Source organism: Punctularia strigosozonata, assembly GCF_000264995.1.
Source record: "Punctularia strigosozonata HHB-11173 SS5 unplaced genomic scaffold PUNSTscaffold_17, whole genome shotgun sequence".
NCBI classification, from domain to species: Eukaryota; Fungi; Basidiomycota; class Agaricomycetes; order Corticiales; family Punctulariaceae; genus Punctularia; species Punctularia strigosozonata.
The window spans coordinates 391,274-407,967 of record NW_006767449.1 but is presented as its reverse complement, the minus strand read 5'-3'; the positions used below and the strand labels follow the sequence as shown (position 1 = coordinate 407,967).

General features: G+C 53.6%; 7 protein-coding genes and 1 non-coding gene across 8 annotated transcripts; 3 read left to right on the top strand and 5 right to left on the bottom strand.

The window, feature by feature from the left end:
• Positions 1-41: 41 nt before the first annotated feature.
• Positions 42-2,402, bottom strand: PUNSTDRAFT_76382 (uncharacterized protein; the record flags this gene model as incomplete). The annotated part of the gene is made up of 9 exons (XM_007388248.1): positions 42-388; positions 506-980; positions 1,039-1,229; positions 1,280-1,393; positions 1,484-1,703; positions 1,754-1,945; positions 2,001-2,133; positions 2,198-2,267; positions 2,330-2,402. Coding segments are annotated over 9 exons (1,815 nt in total), but the record flags the coding sequence as incomplete, so codon positions are not given.
• A 367-nt stretch (positions 2,403-2,769) lies between these two features.
• On the top strand, positions 2,770-3,557 carry PUNSTDRAFT_122839 (Prefoldin-domain-containing protein; the record flags this gene model as incomplete). Its single annotated transcript, XM_007388247.1, has 4 exons — positions 2,770-2,856; positions 2,918-3,020; positions 3,075-3,181; positions 3,244-3,557. 4 exons carry the CDS (start codon positions 2,770-2,772, stop codon positions 3,418-3,420), a joined length of 474 nt encoding a protein of 157 aa, XP_007388309.1. The 3' UTR covers positions 3,421-3,557.
• A 1,829-nt stretch (positions 3,558-5,386) lies between these two features.
• On the bottom strand, positions 5,387-5,947 carry PUNSTDRAFT_138555 (uncharacterized protein; the record flags this gene model as incomplete). The annotated part of the gene is made up of 4 exons (XM_007388246.1): positions 5,387-5,490; positions 5,540-5,799; positions 5,853-5,864; positions 5,934-5,947. The coding sequence occupies 4 exons, from the start codon at positions 5,945-5,947 to the stop codon at positions 5,387-5,389; spliced, it is 390 nt and encodes a 129-aa protein (XP_007388308.1).
• Positions 5,948-9,484: 3,537 nt separating this feature from the next.
• PUNSTDRAFT_146471 (uncharacterized protein) lies at positions 9,485-10,435 on the bottom strand (the record flags this gene model as incomplete). The annotated part of the gene is made up of 3 exons (XM_007388245.1): positions 9,485-9,581; positions 9,636-10,361; positions 10,418-10,435. The coding sequence occupies 3 exons, from the start codon at positions 10,433-10,435 to the stop codon at positions 9,519-9,521; spliced, it is 807 nt and encodes a 268-aa protein (XP_007388307.1). The 3' UTR covers positions 9,485-9,518.
• A 1,292-nt stretch (positions 10,436-11,727) lies between these two features.
• PUNSTDRAFT_t96 lies at positions 11,728-11,820 on the bottom strand. Its single transcript has one exon. It is a non-coding gene; the product is annotated as a tRNA-Glu (tRNA).
• A 223-nt stretch (positions 11,821-12,043) lies between these two features.
• On the bottom strand, positions 12,044-13,965 carry PUNSTDRAFT_122838 (ribosomal protein S5 domain 2-like protein). The gene is made up of 6 exons (XM_007388244.1): positions 13,742-13,965; positions 13,548-13,667; positions 13,392-13,494; positions 13,172-13,309; positions 12,929-13,111; positions 12,044-12,673 (listed from the first exon to the last, which is right to left on the bottom strand). The coding sequence occupies exons 1-6, from the start codon at positions 13,900-13,902 to the stop codon at positions 12,506-12,508; spliced, it is 873 nt and encodes a 290-aa protein (XP_007388306.1). The 5' UTR covers positions 13,903-13,965; the 3' UTR covers positions 12,044-12,505.
• A 219-nt stretch (positions 13,966-14,184) lies between these two features.
• Positions 14,185-15,087, top strand: PUNSTDRAFT_108286 (Trm112p-domain-containing protein; the record flags this gene model as incomplete). Its single annotated transcript, XM_007388243.1, has 4 exons — positions 14,185-14,370; positions 14,471-14,554; positions 14,640-14,717; positions 14,818-15,087. The coding sequence occupies 4 exons, from the start codon at positions 14,185-14,187 to the stop codon at positions 14,842-14,844; spliced, it is 375 nt and encodes a 124-aa protein (XP_007388305.1). The 3' UTR covers positions 14,845-15,087.
• A 161-nt stretch (positions 15,088-15,248) lies between these two features.
• PUNSTDRAFT_138551 (uncharacterized protein) lies at positions 15,249-15,738 on the top strand (the record flags this gene model as incomplete). The annotated part of the gene is made up of 2 exons (XM_007388242.1): positions 15,249-15,446; positions 15,499-15,738. 2 exons carry the CDS (start codon positions 15,249-15,251, stop codon positions 15,736-15,738), a joined length of 438 nt encoding a protein of 145 aa, XP_007388304.1.
• Positions 15,739-16,694: the final 956 nt, after the last annotated feature.

The window sequence follows — 16,694 nt, the reverse complement described above, 5'->3', positions numbered from 1 at the left end:
CCCATCTATTATGCATATACACATCGACATACGATAGCGAATCAGCTCAATCCAAAAACCATGCCGAGCAGATCCTTCCAGCCGCGCTTGATCACCACCCGCGTATCGCCCGCGTACTCCTCCGCGATCCATTCCACGAATCGCGCGTCGAGCGTGCTCAGCGGGCCGAGCTCGAATGCAAGGATGTCCTTTGGCGTGAGCACCACGGTCCGCCCGCCCTCGATCGCGGACGCAGGCGGGAGGAACGCCGCGAGCGTCGAGAGCTGGAAGCACGTGTGCGCGTGAAACGTTTGCAGGAGCGCGAGCGTCGTGCGCAGCTGGCGCTCGGCGTTCTCGCGTGCGTCCTGGGCAGCAGGCGACGCGAGGTCGTCGTCATCTTCGACTTGCGCTTCCGCGACAGTGGCGGAGACCGAGGCGGACTTCACATTGCCCGATGATGAGGATGGCTCGGGCCCACGCAGGGTGGACTTGCCTGCGGACCAGGATGATATGCCGCTACTCCGACGCATCGTGCGGAGGCTTATGCGACTTCCGCTGTTGCCAATGCCCGCGCCTCCGCCGTTGTTGCCAATCCCGCTACCGAATCCTGCGCTGCTGGTGCTGGTGCTACTTGCCATGCCCATGCTCGAGCTCACGCTCGGCCGGCCCTCGATGCCCATGCCCAGGTTGCGGACGTATGTCCCGTCGATGCTGAGGTCCTGGTCTCCATCCTCGCGCGCCTGGCCCCACTGATTCCCATTCACGGACGTGTAGGACGCCCGGGAGTTGGCGCGCCAGCTGCCCATCCAAAGCCCGGCGCATATGACGCACACGTCTTCGTATAACCGCCAGACGTCGGTCCACGCTGAAGTCTTCGGTTTTGCATTGGGTGAACCTGGGCTTGAGGAGGAGGAGGAGGACGAGGCGGGCACGCCGCAGTCGGCGCAGTCGTGGTGATGGCCCGAACCATCACGGTCGAGGATGCGATTCAATTCTGTCCACTGTAGAATGTGGTCAGTTAGTCGGAAGTATTGGTGCGAGGTGGGAAGTAGAACATACGAGTTTCACGTCGCTCCACGTGAAGCGCACGGTCACTAGTTCGTGAGATGGTCCTCTGGTGCCAGGTTTTTGTGCCATAGGTCTGGAAATGTGTAATGTCGGCCGGGACGCCTTGGATGGTGTGGATGTCGTGAGGTCGATGAGGAGGTCGTAGTAGGATGGTTTCTCGAGGAATATAGCGTCAGTCGTGCCTGCAAATCTGCCATCAGTCACCATAAGCAGTGAATTTCGTAAGCCCTACATGCTATCCAGCCACGACCATTTGCCCCTTCCTCCTTCAATTTGTCCATGTCGTTCAAGTTGACCATCCCGAGAGCCTTGATGCCATCCGCATTCCGTCCCTTCAGCTTCGTCTCTCTCGACGTATCGCGTCCGAATGCCTCCCCAGCCACGCCCACGTCCTCTCCGTCAGACAAGCCCTCGATCAATACCCCTTCGACACTACTGCTAGTGTGCGTTGAGTCTACTTGGGCCTCGAAACAGATGTCGCTGGCCACCTGACATAGGATACAGGCCGCCTCTACGGGCGGGAGCGTGAATATGAGGATGCGCCGCCGGCCGAGGACATGTTTATAGAGCGTCAGAGCTGAGGGACCTAATATCCGGAGGAGATGAGGGAGATGTAATGTTGGATTGGGCGCAAGGCCATAGGAGTCGGCGTCGGGCTGAAGGTTCAATCCGTGTGAGCAGCAATGTTGGTATGAACGTTAGAAACACGCACGCCATCCAGATCGCTCGGCCACCCTCGCCAGTCACCTGCACCGCCCAAATCTGCTCGTTGAACTTTACGCTCCTCGAAAAAGACGCGCGCAGGGTCGAAATCGGCTTCGGATATGTCCAGGGTATCGTGGTCTTCCAAGGACGAATATATATTGGAGATCAATCGTTTCAGAGCGGGTACGTGGCGCTGTTGTGCTGCGGTAAGTATGCACAGTTCCGATACGGCGTACGGAACGACGCACCCAAGGTCGAGGTCTTGCGGATTTGGCCAGGAGTATGCCAAGAGATGAGAGTCGAAAGCCTCGATGACCATGCTCGGTTGTTCGGCGGCGGCGGAAGACGCACACACCATGGTGTGGGCCTTTCGTAAAATATCTGTGCGCCCGCATGGACTGTGAGTTAGGCTTGACAAGCCTGCGGCCAGGGAGACAACACTGACACGACATCTTCCTCAACAAGATGAAGCCCACTTGGCAGCGCACTAAATTCGACGTGATTAAGGTCCAAATCTCCACGCCAAACAACGTTAATCTTCGCCGCAAACACAGCCATAGCATAGGATGGGACATACCAGGACTTGCTTTCAATGACCAGTCCAATGTATTTCCTTGGGTCGGATGGAACGAAGCGTGAAATATGGCGACTGCCCCAGCGAAGTCATTACACAGTCAGCAGAAGTTCATATCGCGAGTATAATTGTATGTCCGACGTACCGACATCCTGGGGTATCCTCGTAGAGCTTGCATCCGCAGTCATCAAAAAACGTCTTCCACTTCGTGAATAATAAGTATGGGTGTTGGTGGGAATTAGGGAAAGGACCGAGAACGGATGTATGGAAACAGGTGTCGCAAACGAGCCAGAGTGTCATTCAACGCCTTGTCGGGGTGAGAAGATGAAGTTCGGTGGTGACGTAGCGTCACACGTCCCTGATCGGCACGCGAAAGGTTGTTACGGCCATTGTCACGCGATTGGCCCTTGAATTCGCTCCGCGCTTTAGTTTCAGGGACGAGGATGGCTTCAGCTCCCCAAGGCCAACAGATCAACGTTACCGACCTCGACTTGCAGCAACTGTCGGATGTGCGGAGGCAGCTGGAAGAGGTACGTTTGCACGCCCTCTATCCATGGACGGGATTGTACTCATGCAGGACGTGGAATTTAGGAATTGACCCATCTGACGAACTCGTTCACGCAACTGAAGGCGGCGCTTGCCAAGTTCAGCGCATGCATTGAGAACGTCAAAGAGATTAATCCGGAAAACAAAGGTGCGTGATACAGTCTCATCGTCGACCACGGCAATGCCTAACAGCCTGTCACAGATAAAACGACTCTCGTCCCATTAACAAACTCGCTATACGTACCGGGCAAACTATGCGACGTGGAAAATGTGATTGTCGATGTCGGAACGGGATACTATGTCAAGAAGGCGCGTCCCATGCAATATTGTACTCGTTCCCCCTTCATCGCTGATCCACGATCGCTATCTAGTCTCGACAACAAGCGACTAAATATTATCAGGCTAAGGTGGACTTCGTACGCGGGAACCTGGAGACGCTGCAAGATACTATAACGAAGAAGCAGGAGAATCTCAACTTCCTGCTCACCGTCATACAGAGCAAACTGCGCGAGGAGACTCAGGCGGCTGGGAAAGGCGGGAAGTCATGAGGGTCTAGGGGAAGCAAGACTTAACCCGTAGCTGCGCGTGGTCTCTCATGCACATATTGCTGTCGACCGCAGGGTCTAGTATGCGATGGGGTATATCTGTAACGGATAATCAGTTTGTTGCACAGAATGACGCAAACCTTACAAATCAATTACATCACCTCAAGACCCAACACCTATATAAATGCAAAGACTTTATATCGTAGCGCATAGTTCTTTTGCAATACGACAGGATTCAACTGATTCATTGCACGCTACATGCTCCCTTTTCTCTCCCTCACATGCACAAGTGTTGCACTCCTTACAATATCGTATCAGACAATTCCGACTTCCCCCGTAAGGGGAAGGAGTTGGTTTTTCTGTACTGGACTTGGTCACGGTGACACCCCCTGTGTCATGGCACACCTCTAGTACTCGTCTTTTCCTGTTTCCCTGCATTCCCCACACGCTCTTTTTACCCTTTCAGGTTTCCTAGGAGCTCCCAGACACTCCTTCTATTCTTTCAGGTTTCCTAGGAGCCCCATACATTCTTCTATCTTTTCGGGTCTCCTAGGGCCTCCGCGCATTGCGCGGCCTTCCTAGGCCGTTCCACTGGTCACGTGCCGGGCACCCGAGGAGCCTCCCTCTCTCATTGGACCATCCCTCGTGTTGTTGATGGATTACTCAGCTACTATATAGTCGCCTGTCGCACCAGGGAGCAACTCAGACTTGTTCTCTCAGTTGCTTCCCTGCCTTGTGCGACAGCGTCTCCGCCACCGTCCCGAGGGATCTGCGCTGCTCCCAGGAGGTCCAGCGCTTACCCTGACAGTTGCAGTTGTTATGGTGTTCCGGCCACGTCAGGATGTGTGCTCCTGGGCGGGTCCGTAAAGCAAAAGTTCTGTCAACACAAGTGTCTCAGCCAGCCTCATTCCTCAGAGGAACGATCCAACATAATCTCCCGAATCCACCATGTAGACATTTCAACCGTGTCATGGAGATGTGCCTTGAGAGAGAATGTTCAATGCGCTCTCATGTTTTGCGGGCTACAAGAAACGGAGGATAGCTTTTTTTCCACGTCAGCCTGGCAACACGGTTTCGCTACAGGTAGCAGCAAGGGTTTGTGATGTGCATGGATTGATGAAGGGGCATCCTGATTGCGCAGTGACCCATGGTCTACAGGGATCGGACGATAAGGCATGGGGTACTTTGTTTGACTCAGACAACAACTTGTAGAGCACCATAAACCACATTTTCTTTGAACACCGCAATACATACATACATACATGACAGACAGCAATTGGGCAGAAATCTATATGAGCGCTATGTCCGAAGAATCAATAGTCACAATCAACAGTCCCTTTTTTGTTTGGCGAGGACTCGACAACACAAATTAGTGTACAATTCTCCCTGGACTGGAGGGTGGCTGCCTGGCGGTATGCTACCCACTTCAATACCCAGACCAAAAATTTCCTGATGCATTGGTGATGTTAGATCAACAAGCACCATCCTGCTTGGGCAAAATCATCCTGCGGGGCAAAATCACCAACATGTGCACTGTCTGTAGTTGGAAAGAGACCAACATCGGGAACAATAAGTTGGTTGAATCCATGCACCGGCCAAGGTTGTTGGGGTAAACCGGTACTCATGGAAGAACCTTGGGCGAGTCCAACGTGATCGGTCCGAATCTGGAAAGGAGCTATGAGGTGATCAATTGCCGTATGACCGAGTATTAAGGTGAAATGTCCCACATGCATCATGATTGGATCCATGCATCGGCCAAGGTTGCTGGGGTAATCCAGTACTCATAGAAGCACCTTGGGCAAGTCCAACACGATTGGTCTGAATCTGGAAAGGAGCTACAAGGTGATCAATCACCATATGATTGGATCCACGCATCGGCCAAGGTTGCTGGTGTAACCTGGTACTCATGGAAGCACCTTGGGCGAGTCCAACATGATTGGTCTGAATCTGGAAAGGAGCTACGAGGTGATCAATCCTTGTATGATTGAGTGAGAAGGGTAAATGTCCCACCGGCGGCATTGACGTGATCGTTGGAGATGCCTTGAGCAGAGTCCTGCTGCAGGTTGAGAGCAACTGCGAAGAGGTCAGTCACTGCATCACAGACCAAGTCATATGAGGGTACCATCCAACACAGCTGGGACATTATGATAAGTGCTCGCGTGCTCGTCGACGACCTGTTGTATGAGTGTTTCCAGAGGGAGTGAGATGTCCAAGGTTTGATACAGGTTGACAACCTGCTCGACCGTGACTGGTCGGCCCATGCGGTCAAGAATAGGGGGCATGAGGCGAAGAGTAGTGATGGTAGCCCTGTGCATGTAGAACACAAGTGTGCTCGCATCTTTGACATGCTCTGCAGCAACCTTTGAGGTGATCTTGGGTAATCTATGGTGTGATGCAATCAGTTGACCGTGATGGTGGTGATGAGGGATACGCACAGAGTGATGGTTCTGGCCTAATTCCTATGAACAACAGCACGGTCAGTGGCAAATCTGATAGCAGGCTAGATATATACACACTCTATGGCAGGCATCCTTGTCTGAGATGACAGACACAGCGCAGGCACAGGCACCGGACTTGACCTTGGAGAATCAGCTGTCAGGGTATGCGCTGGACCTCCTAGGAGCAGTGTGGATCCCTCGGGACGGTGGTGGAGATGCTGTCGCACAAGGCAGGGAAGCAACTGAGGATATATACAAAGATACGAGATGAATACACATACCTGTCGCACAAGGCAGGGAAGCAACTTAGAGAACAAGTCTGAGTTGCTCCCTGGTGCGACAGGCGACTATATAGTAGCTGAGTAATCCATCAGCAACATGAGGGATGGTCCAATGAGAGAGAGGGAGGCTCCTCAGGTGCCTGGCACGTGACCAGTGGAACGGCCTAGGAAGGTCGTGCAATGTGCGGAGGCCCTAGGAGACCCGAAAGGATAGAAGAGTATATGGGGCTCCTAGGAAACCTGAAAGAATAGAAGGAGTGTCTGGGAGCTCCTAGGAAACCTGAAAGGATAAAAAGAGCGTGTGAGGAATGCGGGGAAACAGGGAAAGACGAGTACTGGAGGCGTGCCATGACATCAGCATCGATCCTGCCCCATTCCGATTTGTCGTCTTTGTCTTCATGCCTGAGTGAAAGGCAGGATCAAACAAACGCAAGAGCAACTTATGAACATGTGGGACTTGCCCTTCGAGTCCCTCATTCTCTTCATCTTCTATGGGGTCTTTGAAGTGGAACGATTCACGGTTGAGCAACATCTGCACGAGTCCTTGGTTTTGGCAGTGGTCAGATCACTGAAACCATAATTAGTGTCCACAAGAAGCTGGGCTTTTGTCTTCAATTCACCACGCATCTGTGACGAGCTGTATTTGATCTACATATGCAATGAATCAGTCACTGTATCATGACCATGCAATGACTTACTATGCCAATCATTGCCCCTGCATATACCGACACCTCCTCAAACCACATGCACCACGTATCAGCGCCAAGCCTGGTGCAAGCGTCCAAGAATCCGGCTTTTGCAAATGAAACTGTATTGAGAGCATTCGGGAAAGCATTCTCTATTGCTAATCAAATGCGGAAATGTGTGCTTATCAGAACTTATGGTAGTCATTAGTTACTGGTTATATATGATGTTTGGTGGTGCATAAGTTTTTGATACAGAGATCACTGCATTGAATTTCTGACACTTGTAATAAGCCCAGGGCACGTACTATCCATACTAGTGCACCTACATAGATACATATAACAACTATAACTGCTATAACATGTACACCTATTAGCTATAGCAGCTATGGAGTAGGCACATATTTACTATAGAATTTTATGTAGCTAATACCCTGAGCTATAACTGCTATATTGTACTATATAGTAAATAACTGAGCATGTATAGAACTCTATAGGAAGTATGTGTGGACCGCATAGCATACCTAGAGTTATGATAGCATGCATAGTTGTGAGGGGTGGCTATATAAATTTGGATTTTTTCAGATGGAACTTGAGGAGTTTCCGTTGATCCTACTTGCTTTCTGTGTATTGTCTGAATCTCACTTTATTTTGCTTGCTGTCCTCCATTTCTTGCAGCCCATACAACACAAGAGCACATTGAACAATCTCTCTTGAGGCACATCTCTGTGACGTGGTTGGAATGTTCACATGGTGGATTTGGGAGGTTATGTTGGATTGTTCCTCTGAGGTCTGAGGCTGGCTGGGACACTTGTGTTGACGGGACTTTTGCTTTATGGACACGCCAAAGAGCACACGTCCTGGCGTGGCAGGAACACCATAAAAACTGCAACACATGTGAGTACCATTGCACGTGGTGGGCATTGGTACAATTCACTAATGTGTGCTTTCACCAGGCATATGTCTCTGCTCTCTCTATCATATTGTGCAGCGCTTTGTAAAAATGACAGAGAATGGGTGATGCACATCTTGCCATCATCCTCCTTGCCCTTTTCTGGACTGGAGTGTTCTTGATGCATGTATCTGCGCAACTTTTGCAGCTTCTATGGTCCTATCAGTGGGCCCCTGTGGCCATATGAAATAATGATGCCAATGTAATGAGTGCATTGAACATACTTTCTTGTCATCCATCAACAATTTTCCTCTATAATTTGACTTTCCCAATATCTGGTATTCTGCACTACAAAGGTTATGCTTTGCATGAGACCATCTACCCATTGCCTGCCAGCAGTGTACCGTTGTGTGCATGTGCAGTCAGTGGCTGTGGTGCTCACCTCTGGTGTTGTTCAGCTTACAGTTCCACCAAAATATCAACTCCATGGTTCTGGAGACACCAAACAAGATTCTATGACAACAATTATCTCCCAAAATCATGTTTCTAGACATTTGTCACTCACTTTCTTGTGTAGTGTACTGTACTCGCGCCTCCAGAAAGTGTGTGAATGGGTCACCTGACTGACCTCAACCCTTCGCACTACTTTGAGTTCCACAAGTGAGCATCTCACAGTGCATAGCTATTGTATTGTGGGGATATACTGTAGGCTATGTAGTGTATTAAAATGATGTGTGCCAACCATGAGCTTTCTTGATTGCCTCAACACGAGCATTCATTGCCTGGGTGTGCTTTCCCACTTCCTCATCTGTAATCTCCTCCCATGCCTTCTGCACAGCTGCTTTCAGTGCTTGAATAGAATTGGAAGACCCTCGGATATTGGCTACCCGGGTCTTGAGTGAGAGCCAAAGGGGTTCAATGGGATTAAGATCAGGAGAGCTTGCCATGTATGGAAGGCTCTTGATGCCCAACTCCTCTCGAGCCTGTTTTGCCACAACGCTATGGTGTGCTGGTGCCCCATCTTCAACCACTAACATCTCCTGACCTCTCTCCACCTCCATATTCCTTTTCCAATTGATCAAAGGTCCCCGCAACACCTGCCTGACATATTCATCTCCACCCAACCTGCCTCTGGACTTCTTTCCCTTTGCAATTGCTGCTGTTTCCAGCATGATCAACGGTCCTTTCTTGTTGTGAGCAATGCAGCCCCAGACCATGATTGACTTCCTTCCACTGCGGAATGTCGGCTCTATGGTATCAAGGAGAATCTCTTCTCTAGGCCGACGTGTAACCTTCCGGTGCATTGAGTACTCGCCAGTCTCGATTGCCAATTCATCAGTCCAAATGACAGTACTCCAGTCTCTTTCAGAGTTATCCCGAGCTCATGCAAGGCACTTTTTAGCAGCAGAAGCGCATCTGAAAAAATCTAGATCACTATATGGCACTACATAGTGCCATATAGTCTCCATAGGTCCATAGCGATGTCCTTTGCTACCCGTGCTAGAAATCTGCCAGCCAATGCTATCATAGTGCTATAGGTGCTATAGAGGGTACTGTCATGGCTACAGTAGCTATGTAGGGCACACCTTAGTGCTATATAGCTCACACATCAGTGCTACTGCAACTATATATCCTATGTAAACTCTACAGCAATCATATGCTCAATAGATGTTGTAGTCATCAGAGTAAAATTACTTTTATTAATTTATTATATATCACTGGTAATCATTCAAATTATAGTAAAGAATTATTATTTTTCATGATATTTTATAAGTTACAAAAGCGTATCAAGTAGTGAAAGTATTGATTATGTAAGCACTACAGACATTCGAGGGGTAGGGAAGCACTTCTCGAAGAGCGTCTGAACCACCTGCGAAGCGACTCAGACTTCAAGAACGAAACAGCCCACGATGGCCGGACTTACTGTGTTGCCAAGCCAGCCGGAGTGGTCGTCGACGCCAATCCACAGAGCCCGGGTCGGGGTCGACTGCAGCTGAACGTCCATGCCGCTCACGCCCGACGGCGTGCCGGGGGACTTCGTCAACGCGCCCGGTGTCGTCGGGATCGGGCTACTGACGTTGTTGCCCTTGCCGGGAGCAAACGGCGCGCTGTCGGCCTTCCCGAACCCGATGCGTACCGAGCAAGGAGCCGCATTTGGCGGCTCTCGCTCGGCGTTGGACGAAGGGGGGGCCAGAGGTTGGGAGGCGACGCCGAACGCGACCGCGTTGGCGGCTCGCGCTCGGCGTCGGGCGAAGGGGGCCGCGAGGGTGAGAGGCGACGCCGAGCGCGACCGCGTTGGCGGCTCACGCTCGAAGCTGGGCGGTGTGCGGGGGCGAGAAGGGAGGCGACGCCGAACGCGACCACATTGGCGGCTCGCGCTCGGGGCTGAGCGAAGTGCGGGGGCGAGGGCGTTGGGCGAAGAGCGGGACCGCGTTGGCGGCTCACGCTCGGGACTGGGCGGTGTGCGAGGGCGAGAAGGGAGGCGACACCGAGCGCGAGCCGCCAACGCGGTCGCGCTCGGTGCTGTGGGAAGGAGGGAGCGAGGCGACGAGACGACGCCGAGTACGACCGCATTGGCGGCTCGAGCTCGGCGTTGGGCGGAGGCGGACAAGAGGAGGGATGCTGGCGGGGAGGCGGGAGGCTGGCGGGGCTGTCACTGATCATGTGGGGACTGTCACCATGCGTCAAGTGCAACAAGCCCTTCACGAAGCTGGGTATCGCCATTGTACTGCATGCAGAAAGTTCTTCCTTTCCGCATCTGAAAAAATCTTGATCTATATAGCTGCCCCTCAGAACTATGGACACTATTGTCGTGCTATGGATGCTATATAGAAGTCACCCAGTTGCTATATAGTGCTATGGTTGCTATGTAGAAGTAGGTCAGTTGCTATATAGTGCTATATAGTAATTATAGGTAATTTAGTTCAAAGTACTAGCTACATAGTGATACATAGCTCATAGGTGCAGTCAATATAGCACCCATAGATTTGGTATGTATCTGTATAGTGGTGATAGCAGGGCTCCCAACTTACACCTACCATGAATCAAGTCAGTCTCAGGTCCTGAACTGTAATGTTAGCCTATACATTGTTAGATATATGCATGACCAAACTATATACAAGGTGGCTAAGTATCAAGGAGCTTGTGCTGTGTGAATGGACACAGAGGCCAACGCGGACTTAGAGATTCAACGCGAAATCACGCGTCACGTGACAGCCCGAGTCCCCTCCGGTTTGTCATCTTAGCCGCTGGCGGCCTCCAACACTCGCCCCGCGCCCTCCCACTCCGCCCCCTTCGCCCAGCGTCGAGCGTGAGCCGCCAACGCGGTCGCGCTCGGTGTCGCCCCCGTCCTCGCCCTTGCCCTCCCCTTCGCCCAACGCCGAGCGCGAGCCGCCAACGCGGTCGTACTCGGCGTCGTCTCCCGCCCTCCTTCCCACAGCGCCGAGCGTGAGCCGCCAACGCGGTCGCGCTCGGCGCAGCCTTCCACCTCCTCGCCCACCTTTCGCCAGCCCCGAGCGAGAGCCGCCAATGCGGTCTCACTGGGCGCCGCCTCCTGATATGTGTCAAATCGATGTTTGCAGGCGGTATGGATGATGCAGCGTCGATCGTGGTCTGTTAATTTTCGTGGCCGACTGGAGCAAGGCAGGGAGTTGCAGGTATGGTGGAGTTGCTCTCTCTTGACAGTTCCTGCCACTCCCGCCTTTGATGCCCCTACTCTCCTGCCAATCTCTGCATAGCTGTAGTCTTCCTCCACTAAGGCTAATATACGACCCCTCTTGGATGGGGTGAACTCGGGAATTCCAGCGGGAGGCATGCAAAAAAGTTCGAGTTCAAGACATGGGTGAGCCACGTGACCCTTGTTCGCACACTTTCCGTAGGCACGAGTACATGCTTGCGTAACACTTATAGCACCTCTTTGCTACAAAACATGACAGGTGAAATCACTTGACACTTAGCAAGTTCGGATGAGCCCTGCTTTACCGGCAGCAACAAAAGGATGAAAAGCAACAAAAGATTTCCGACACGGGGAATTGAACCCCGGGCTACCGCGCACGTGACTCAGTGAATCTCATGAGAGGCGGTAATGTTAGCCACTACACCATATCGGACTTGTAAGAAGACGGTGCATTAGCTTATATGACTACAATTTCATGACTGTAAAAAGTCTGCATACAATAAGCAGTGAAGCAAGGCCAAATCGTTGTTGCCCCTCCCTAAGACATTACGGCAACGGGGAGCTAGACTTGCGCCCAAAGACCGCCGCTCGGAAGCGGCGCAGCAGGCTACTTCGTCTCCTGCGCAGTATGGGTCAAGACTATGTGGGTATGGAGAAGATCGACTTGCGACCGCGGGGATCAGAATGGAGAGACATGGACGGTCAATTCGGGTACACGTAGTAGATTAGTGGGGGTAAGCACGAGGGCACGAATGGAAGGAGTTGCGAGGAGAGTGGGATTGTATAGACAAGTTGGACGTAGATGTATGCGTGATGAAGGATGCGGCGCGTTATAACACTTGAGACACAGTAGTAGAGTACCTAATACAGAGTGTTGGGGAAGACTTCCTTCGACTTGTGCACCTAGCGGGCTGCCGCTGTCGCTGCTTCGGGCCGCATACGCATGACGTATACGCCTGACGCCCTTCTTACTTCTTCCCCTCCGCATTCAACGGCGTCGGGAGCCGAGGCTCGAACCGAACACGGCGGCGACGGGAGGGCTAAAAAGGCCAAGAAGCCACGGCGACCTAAGATATGTGAACGGGGGAACGGAGGTACACGGCGTTCAGGTCGCGTCATTATCGGACTTCGACCGTCTTCTTCCTCTTCTCCCAGTCGCTCGCGAGCGTGTCCTCGACGAAACGTTCCATGAGCTTGGCTTGCTGTACTGCGAGGTTGACGACGTGCAGGATCTCGTGTTGTGCGAGGGGCACGCCGCCTGCTTTTTGGACCACGCACAACTCGCGCTGTTCGAAGCGCCGCGTCAGTCGCGGTTTTTCGATCGAACGCCACGGTTTTTGAAAGGGGGGGTGCGGTTAACGTAAGAAATGTAGCGGGGGGGTCCCAAGAGGAGAAAGTGGAAGTGCGGCCGTCAGTCATCGCCGCGTCGCGCCTCGTGTCGAACGACTTTTTTGTTTGTCGAGACCGTTGTTGTTGCACGACGGGGATGCGGCCACACGGACGGCCAAAAGGGGTAATTGGTAAATCACGAGCGGACGAACCTGGGCGTTGAGTGCGACAGACATCGTGCCCCCGCATAATGTTTGTTCGAGCAGGCTCGGATCGAGCACGGTGATGATCTCGTCGACGGTGGACGAGGATGGGGGATGGAAGAAGGCGAACGTGAAGCAGAAGGGCGTATGGTGCATGGCGAGAGGGACAGGCGCGCGTTCGTCGGGTTGATGCTGCGGGAAAGACGCGATGAATATTGCATAACCGCATGGAGAAAAGGACGAGGAACGTACTAGGACGACGTCCTCGCCCACGACCTCGACTTCGGGTCGCCGGAAATGTCGGAGCGCGACGATGCTCGCAAGACATGCACAGTCGAGCACGTTACCGGCATCGGCGAGGAAGTGAAGGGTGAGCCGAAGATGCCATACCTGCATATATACATGCGTCAGCGCATACATCCACAATCCCAACACAAAACCGCGGAAGGAAAATTGATCGGGGTGCGCTTACCACTTGCCCAGCGAGGATACACAGCGACTCCTTGTCGACGGTGTCGCTCCGTCGGATCACTTTGTCGAGCATGCGCGTGATCGTGACCTCCTCTTCGGACGGACTGGGAATCACTTTTTGAGGACTCGTGAGAGGACCCGAGCGATACGCACCTACCGACCGGCTTCGTATTCGCTGGATGCCATCGGCGATACCTCCGAGTGTATGCTGATGATGCCCTCGTACGGGCGCTCCGGCGGTGGCCTCACCAGCCGGCTCTCGATGTGTGCCATAACCCTGTGCGTCGCGTGAGATGTGAGAGACGCGTCGATCTTCACGACGACAGTAAACGTCGAAGCGGGCAAACGCACTTGGTTTTTCCGAGCGCGACCTCGACGTAGCCCATCTCCTCGTTGAAGGTGATGATCGGCTTGCGCATGTCGAGCAAGCGACGGCCGTCAAGGCGGCGGGACTGCCTGAGGGCGTTGAGTAGGAACTCGCGCTCGGGGATCGACGGAGACGGCGGGCGCATCGTCGAAAAAGCAGGTGAAAGATCAGTGTAGCAAGGAGAAAACGCGGCGGAAAGCCGACTGGGTCAGGCCAGAGCTGGCGTCCGAGGGATTGGCTATATATATGAAGTCACGGACCGCCGCGCCCGCCCGTTATGGGCCTCGCTTCTTCGCCGGTGGCACTGACGCCCGCGGCTGATCTCGCACGCCCGGGCCCAGGGGGATTGGCGGAACAAGCATAACCTTGACTGTCCGCCTTGCTTTTTTTTTACAAATCGCAATCCCGATCGGACCGCGCCCCCATCATGGTCCGCCTCATCACCCACAACCTCCTCGCATGCCACGTCAAGGGCTGCACGACGAACAATTTCCCCCTCGTCTTCCAGGATGTGTCCGATGTCGTCGTGCGCGAAGCAGACTACAATCCCGACTTTCTGCGTGGATTCTTGCCCAGGGTCGAATGGCAGGCGCTTGTCGGCGCAGCGCGACAGGTGAGACCGCAAACCTCTGTACCGCTCGCGCTCTGAGTCCCGACTCGGGCCTCGCTGGAGCACACGTCTCTGATGGAAGACGTCTGAATCCGTCGCGCAGTTGAACGATGCTTCGCTTCCGGAGGCACCACCGGACCAACTTGATGACGACTTTCTCAAGAAGGTTCATCACGTCCTGCTGGAGGTTAGTTCGCTGCTGCTGCTTGGCCGAGTTGAGACCGCGCCTTGACGCACGCCTCACAATCTCCCATGATCCATCCGATATCCAGATCCACGTAGAAGAAGGCGCGATGGTATGCCCAAACTGCAAGCACGTCTACCCCATATCGAACGGCATCCCGAACATGGTGAGATCTCGTCCCTTGTTCGCAGTCTCGCGGGCGCGTGTGCCGCCCATTTTCCAATCACGAAACCCCATCCTGATCCATATTTCACCGCATCCCGCAGCTCCTGGCGGAACACGAGATCGGGTGATTGAACTCTGATGGCCTCCGCCGAATCTCGGGCATATCACCAGCAGAGATTCTTTGCACGCGATAATCGCTTCGCGCCCCCCAGACATCTCTTGCCATCTCCGAAAATATCGGTCTCACGCGACCGCGACCCTTAACAGCACAAAAGGTATACTACTAGGTAAAAAAAGAGAAAGCGCATCTTGTACTTTTTTTTCCTGGGCGCGGCCCACACCAGTGAAACAGGAATGGAATCTACTTCGATCCGTTGCATGACTTGCGGCTTCCATGGGATCTGTCCGCTTGACGAATACGCCGACCTCGTCCGTGCTGTCGTCCGCCTCCCATCGCAGTCCGATAGAGGGTACGTACGCGCACACGCGCACGAGATGAAGGGAAGATGGACCTCACGCGCCTCTGCCCCCGATGGCGCTCTGCGGCCGCACGACGTCTTCAACGAGCAACTCGTTCACCGAGGCTGTGGGCCCTGCGAGTGCGCTCTGGCTGTCGGATGCCTTCGGTGAAGGTGCGCAGGCTCATGATCACTTCGAACGGAAGACAGATGCTATGATGCCGGTGAACCCTCCCTTAAAGGCCTTCTTCCGGCGTTCGCGCTTGGGCATCGTTCCTTGCTTGGACAATTGCAACCGCGTGATGCTGACATCCTCGGTGCCAGGGAGGAACGCCGGAGTGCGCGCGAGGGTCGGATCGCAGCGCACAGGACATGTACCCCTTGGCTTTTGCTCCTGATTGCGAACGCAACCCCTTGGCACCGTCCGCTTTGCGGGCATATTTTTCCGTTATCGTCCACCCGAAGGGAGCGGAAAAACCGGGTTTATGCGTGTCGCTTTTGACTAGGAGCCCGGTCGGCGTCGTCGCTTCGAAGCCTCCGCCGCCGTCGTCCACGAGGCCATGACGCGCGCATGTACGGCTACTGTCTTGGGTTGTGCATCCCCGTCGGGAACGAAGGCAGCCTTCCATACCTCCCCAAGCTCGGTCCGACGCCTCTCGTCACCTTCATGAATCAGCAGCGGAGAGTTCGGCACCCATGCTCGTTGACACGACGCCTTCTCCAAGACATGATGCTCTCCCAGCCCCCCTTCTCTCTTCACCCGCCTGTTCTTGAGACTCGGGGGGCGCCCATCTTAACCTTATTGGGCGGTGCTCACGTCAGAAATTGCTCCCTCAACCGAAAGTCGCAGGCGCAGCAGATATCGATGTCCTCATCGCTTCGAATCATTCATGCAAAGGAAACACGGTCGCCAGCCGCGAAGCGGCATCGCCAGGGAACAAGCTTTCTGATCCTTGCTTGGATAACGTCAGCGAAAGCCGGTGATTCTGCATGGTTCTCTGTGTCGGGATTCTGGACATGCCGTGCGCCACGGAGTAGCTCACTACCCCCGGTAGCGTGGCAGTTTCTGCGATGTATCTGCGTTCCTGACGCGCCGGATGCCCCGGTAACCTTTAGTGTCGGCATCTACGCCGTTCGTGCCTCTTGGTCTCCAGGCGTATGTCATAAATCCCGTGGACGAGCGGCCGTCCTTGCGCTACCAGTCGCTTATTCTCCTAGGTTGTATCGAGGAGACTGGTCCTGATAAGCATGAGTACTGCATGCGAGGAACTGCGCGCGAGCTGCCGCGAAGCAACCCACACCCACTTATTGAACTCACTTACGCCCGGTCCAACCGAGCAAGCGTACGCGCTCAAGATATATTTGACCCACAGCGATCCACGCGCGATTCCGTGCCGCTGGGCTCCTTGCCAATCTGGTCTCAGATCACACCCGCATCTAATCCATTCATCGCGTCTGTACATACTGTGCATCCAGCCTTAATGCAACGCGTGTGGCATTAGGGTTATATCTCCCTCGAA